Here is a 6,418-nt window from a genome sequence, read left to right as displayed (position 1 = left end):
ATTTCCCCTAAAACATTTTGGGAAATTGATCCCCAGGCCGTGGGCTGCCAGTTGCCCATCCCTGCCGTTGCTCTACTCTTATTGTGACACTGAATGAGATTGACACTGAATGACATTATAATAGAGACATAATAGAGCGGTTGGAGAGATTGACTGAGGGGACTGCGCAATGTTGTCAGATTTATGTCATTTTAATTTGGGCTTGTGCATTGTGGTTCAGTTTTTATGGAGACATCACATGAGCTTTGTGCACTTCCTACAGCAATGACAAACATATGCCGTGAATGTTGAGTTCCTCAGGTGCTGTCATTATACATTTAAAGAGCCTGTGAAAGGCCGTCTTAATATGTGTGTCAATTATTATGGTGACCGTATACTTACTGGTATAGTACACAAATACAGATCATATACAGGCCAAATACTGTACGTGTGACAAGTGAAAACCATTGAGAGACCACGGGAGAACAAACAGGGAATGGGAACATGGATATGGGAAGACCACAGTAATATTTGATTGCACAGGAAGAGACTGACTACCGTAAAAATATACAATGATCATGCTTAGTGTGTCTGCCATGTTTACTGCATCTGCATTTTATTCAAGCTTTCACAGAAGTAATAAGATATACCAATGATATACTGATGTTGACATTTTCAGTACCACTGTCCACAATACGAACGCATATTTAACGTATACCTTCTCACAAAGCTAATATTTTTTTGTTGTTGGTGTAAAGCAAATAGACCCAGGGAAAGCTAAACAAAACGTGACAGCGGTTGCTCAAAGATTAGTGTCAAATGGTACAAAAACCTTTGTCGCTCTTGTCGTATCAGGCTGACAAGTAGCTGTATAATGCAATGATTCTTTCCACTGACCGAGGTGTATATAGTACAGAACACCGATATGTCGGACCCTGTTGCAAACATACATGATTACTGAGCAGCTGTAGAGGGTTTACATGTAACCAGAGCCATATGATTATGGAAATATTGATGCGTTGATATATAACTGTGCCTTTACAATGCTCTCTCTAATCGTCTATATCAAATGTCCCATTCTACCAGATTGATACGTACACACACACATTAAGCTTACGTGCAGAAACACATACAATATACCCACACCCACACAAGTATACATAGGCTTGTGTGACCACTACTTCACAAAAACATTTTGTTGAAATTTTGTAAACATACAGACAGGCACAAATGCACACACAGACACACGCAGACATACACTCACAACACACATACACAACGCCCCAGTTTTCAAATCTAAACTTTTTGTGCTGAAGATACCAAAACATTATTCTACTTGAAATTAAGAACTAAGCTATTAAGTGGGTAACCTTTGTCTAACACCAGATCAGGATTTGAACTAAAGCCGTCTAAACTTTCTCTATATTGTTGCTGGTTTGTTTTGGAGCGGATTCCCTTCAAACCAAAAAATTAATTAAAATATGTTTTCCTTCAAAACCACACATTTGTTCCAGTGCCTTTCTTTTGTTTCATCAAAAAATATAATTAAAATAAAGAATCTTAATACTGTTCATTTTCTTTATATCACTTACAACAACATCTCTTTAGAAATATCTACTTGCTACCGTTCACAAAACATGAGTCAAGTCAACAATGAAAAATAGATTTTGAAAAGCACATCAGGGATTCTAATGGACTGAAGAGATCCTTGATCATTGTGAAGCCTCCATCTTGAAATGCTCATATTCATATTCAATGTCTTCCACTGTTCAGCCACTGGGATCTCCATCTGCCAACTCTAAGATAAACTTGGAAGCGGTGAAATGAAACATGTTGACCCTACTGCAAGGCTTACAGTGGAACCCTCCACAGTGCACATTCCCCCTCTTCCCTCCAAGTCTGATAAGTCCAAGTCCTGTTCCTCATGTATTGCAGCAATCCTCCAGTTCTCTTACAGCATCTTCTAGAATGCATAGCAGCATTAATCCTTTTCTTCATCAGTTTGATATTGTCACCTCAGTCCACTGCCTGTCTCTTAATAATGGCCAATGCAGGTGGGTGTTGCCTAGTTTTTTTGTCCCTCCTTGTCCCCACCAAGTCCCAGCATGACTAAAGCCTAGGCTACAGTGCTAGGGGTAAGACTGGGCGTGGTGGTGGCCTGGTTTTGGCCCTTTTTCCTCCTGCTGCCTCCCTTGCCACCCTCTCTGCCTCCTTTCCCGCCCTCTTTGCCACCCTCTCTGCTTCCTTCTTTTGCTCCCTCTTTGCCCCCCTTCTTGCCACCCTCTTTTCCACCCTCTTTGCCACCCTCTTTGCCCTCGTGGCCATGGCCTCGGGCGTTTTCTTTGTCTTGCCTCCTCTGCGGGTCTCGTCGCTCGCCCTTATTCTTATTCCCATCTGGATAGAGAGAGGAAAATAACAGATTGAAATGCATTATTACACGGACTACGACACCAAAATAACAGGTTAGTTGGGCTCAGCTTTTATAAACAGGGCTTTGATGGCTTTGGTGTGTGTTTTAAGTACAGTAGAGTCAGAATTAGCTTGGTAGACCTTGACATTAGCCCATTAGCCCATATTCACAACATGTTTCTCAGTGGCATTGTGTGGATACCCTGGTTTCTAGCTTCCTAACAGGCCCTTTTAATACTGGCTAATTGCCGCTAAGCCCCAGACATGCAGCTCAGGATCCAGAGCCTTTCATAAATGCCACCATGATGCAACACAGTGCTGCATTTGGCTGACAGGAAACACACAGCAGTGCCATAATGACAGGCCGGAAAACAGCCTTTGTGAGGAGTGTGGCCACGACTCCGAGCCGGACACGTCTTAACACTCGCAGAGACAACGGCTGATGGAACATAATAGTTCATGTAAACAGTTGGGAGCCGGTCGAGGTGAGCTCCTTTCTTAACGTCTGCCTTCCCTCTCCACTCTACCTCCCCCCGCGTCCTCGTCTTTCCCCTCCTCTTCCTCTCACTCTCGCTGTAGGCTGTTGTCTGGACTTCCACCTGTCACACAGTTTAAGTGCATAATTGCTCCCTAAATACAAACATCCATTAAGAGTAGTTTTCCAGGTACTCTGGATGGAAACACCGTTGAGGAAAGGATAAAACAGAGGAATTAAAGTAAATCAACACTGTTGAAGTGGGGTGCAAGAGTCCTTCATGTCCTGTACATGCAGCTATAGATTGTTCAACATACGAGCACTCATTGACATCCTCTTGACATTGTTGATGTAAATTGCGCTATGCCACTACACCACTAAGCCACAATGAGGTTAACACGTCGGAGCTCTCATGACAGCGTGTGTGTCTGTGTGTGTGTGTGCGTGTGTGGCTTGCTCGTGTGTTCGCGCGGGTGTGAACAACCTTTCATGCACATAAACGGGAATGGATGTTTGTGTCAGGTGTCAGACAGTGGTTGTTTATACTCGGCTGATGAGTCCTCCCACGATGAGAGGAAACTAGGAAGTTAGGCTGAGGAATGTTTGCTATGAACTTGTGTGTTGAGTCTCCATGTTCCCTAGAAACAGAGACTCAAAACACTCACTAAGGGGGCTGGAGAGCATTCGCTAAGTCTAACTGTTTGACAACAGGAGGCTCATGGAGCATTCTTGTTCGTTTGCTTTAATAATATAATATAATATTTAAGCAATAAGGCCCGGAAGGGGTGTGTTATACAGCCAATATACCATGGCTAAGAGTTGTGTCCAGGCACTCATTGATGCGTCGTGCCTAAGAACAGCCCTTAGCTGTGGTATATTGGCCATATACAACACCTCCTCGTGTCTTATTGCTTAATTATATAACTGTTGTAATAGGCCTACGTCTATTTCCTCCATTCTGCACCACGTGCTCCTTTTAGCTTGTTTTCTATATAATTTCTTTGTTATTTAAGTGTATTTGAAAGTACGCAAAGACAAAAAGCCTTGCTATTACTCAAATTTGCTCCATAGACATGTATCTCAGTATAAACCAATGAAAATACCTATTTGGCAGTAAACCTGCAAACATTTACGTATTTAATGGCGCATATTTTGAATAAAGAGACCCCTGAAACTAAATGAGTTTCAATAAGCATTCCTATCATTTATTTAACGAGGACCTGGCAGGAGCACAGGTGTGCTGTATCTTTCCCTTTGTTTGGTAGAAAACAGGCAGAGGCAGACACAATACAGTAGTCCACTAACTAGAAGTAGTTGATGTAAATTTTCTTGAGACACGAGGGGCCAAAGTCATTAAAGCATCTGTCACTATAGGGCCCTATTGGCCAGTTGGCTCCTGACATTGGGGGCTGTGTCACATTTCTTAGGGGAGTGTTGACAAGACTTGATTTCTAGCTTTGTAAAGTATGCATGTGTTGCCTGCCTTGAGTAAATAAACAATTTCTGGGGGATTAATTTCTCCCACTAATGAAAACAAAATGGAGACCATTTGAATTTGGAAGACATTTGTTTCTGTTTAGAGTAATATGCTTTAGTCAGTGAACCTGGGGAGTTACAGTAAGGGCCATTTGTTGAGTGTGCACAGCAGGACCTGGGCTGATTCTCTCACTGTGTAAGGACTTAATTAGTCCCCTGACAAGCCCGCTAATGGATCGAGGGGGACTCCATCAATTTATGACAGCCATGATTGCAGCTCCACTCCATCCAAGCTAAACAACTGTGGCCTGACAAAGGCAATCACGCATTTAGCAAATTCTGTTTTCATGTGGGCCCATTTGTAAAAAGCTACAGGAAGAAAAAGGGAGAGCTTGGCCAAATCGACACAAAGCGTGAGATCTGCAGACCAGTAAATCACTTGTGTTATACAAGCACTGCCCCCTGTGTTTTTTTACAGCGGCCCCGTCGGCCAAGTCTTGCAGATGGATTCGCGGCCTCGCTAATTTAGCACATGGCAAGTTTTTTTAAGCACATGAAAAAGGGCTTAGACAAGGTCATGATAACCATCGCTTATGAGTTAATTCACACGAGAAGAAAATGTATTTGTTACGTGCCTTGACAGGAGATCCTTACTCATTTTCACAACGGTGTATTCTGACACCAGAATAAGGAAGATAAGTTGAAGCTAATGGCTATCATCTCTCAAAGTCAAACTGTCAACATTTCACAAATGGAGTCACATCATACGTCTCAATCTCCTTCAAGATGCGGGTGACTCCTGAGTCCTGACACACTACACTCTGTTGCTCCATCACGGCATCCCGTTCCCTAATTTTCCCTCCTTTCACAACACTCGCTAAGTTTAGAAATTTGGCATTCGGCATTACACATTTATGGGTCAGTTTATAATATTTCACCGTTAATTATTCTTCTCAATCCGTTGTGGAAATTCTTTCCAGGATGCAGGCGTCATGCAGTGTAAATTTGCCTCTCATTTATCAAACAGTGCTGTCCTGGTCCTGTCCAGTGTGAAGCAAGTCCACTCCTCCCTGAAGAATTACAAGCAAGAGCTCGTATATATCCTCCCTCGAAGGATTTCTTCATCTAATGTTGTATAATGCTGTTTCTGTGTGCATTTTTACATACTCCATCTGTTACATATTTCATAACTGACATGATTCTTCATTGATTCTTTACAATGGATAAACTGACATTCGTTGAAAGATGTTACTCAAAATAGTAGCAGCCCTGAAATCCAATAAGCGTACCACCCGCTCATAAAGTTTGGGAATATTGCTTGTTTACTGCACACTAAGTCCCTGTAAAGAAATGGAAGCTTCCAACTTTGATTCAACATGTACATGAATTAGCTGCCAAATAAAAGATTCACATGGAGTAAAACCAGGAATTACAGTGGGAAAATTAGGAGATGTGGCCAAATGGGCCCACCGTTGTCAGCCATACAAAACAACTCCTTTTACTTCAAATCAACATTAACAAATCCACTCCAAACCTTTCTCTACCTTTTTATTGGGTCGATCACAAAGCTAAGTATCCCAGCCATGCTGTTCAATAAAGGTTTGACTGGTCCGTTTTATTTTATAAGGCAGAGTTCATTAAAACCTACTGACCGGGCCTCCCAAGTGGCACAGCAATCTAAGGCACTGCATTGCAGAGCTAGAGGCGTCACTACAGACCCAGGTTCCTTCCCTGGCTGTGCCACAACCGGCCGTGGCTGGGAGTCCCACAGGACGGCACAGAATTAGTCCAGTGTCGTCCGGGTTGGGGAAGGGTTTGGCCAGGAGAGCTTTACTTGTCTCATCACGCTCTAGTGACTCCTTGTGGCGGGCCGGGTTCCTGCAGGCTGACCCCCATTGCCAGTTAAATGGTGTTTCCTCCGACACATTGGTGAGGCTCGCTTCTGGGCTAAGCTGGTGGGTGTTTAGGAGCGCGGTTAGGCGGGTCATGTTTCGGAGGACGCATGACCACTTCGGCTCTTCCGAGCCCATTGAGTAGTTGCAGCGATGAGACAAGATTGAAATTGGGGAGAAAAAGGGG

The 6,418-nt window shown here is 43.2% G+C and overlaps 1 protein-coding gene across 2 annotated transcripts in view; it reads right to left on the bottom strand.

Moving 5' to 3' along the window:
* Positions 1 to 567: 567 nt before the first annotated feature.
* rspo1 (R-spondin 1) overlaps positions 568 to 6,418 on the bottom strand; it is a 30,724-nt gene continuing 24,873 nt past the window's right edge. For both annotated transcript variants that reach the window (XM_064945437.1, XM_064945438.1), the window contains exon 6: positions 568 to 2,373. In XM_064945437.1, the coding sequence (XP_064801509.1) occupies positions 2,096 to 2,373 (278 nt within the window). In that variant the 3' untranslated portion in view covers positions 568 to 2,095. The remainder of the gene's footprint in view (positions 2,374 to 6,418) is intronic.

The sequence above is a fragment of the Oncorhynchus masou genome, chromosome 29 (genome assembly GCF_036934945.1).
Source record: "Oncorhynchus masou masou isolate Uvic2021 chromosome 29, UVic_Omas_1.1, whole genome shotgun sequence".
NCBI lineage: Eukaryota > Metazoa > Chordata > Actinopteri > Salmoniformes > Salmonidae > Oncorhynchus > Oncorhynchus masou.
Note: the sequence above shows the minus strand (reverse complement) of the source record. Positions and strands in the feature narration are given on the sequence as shown.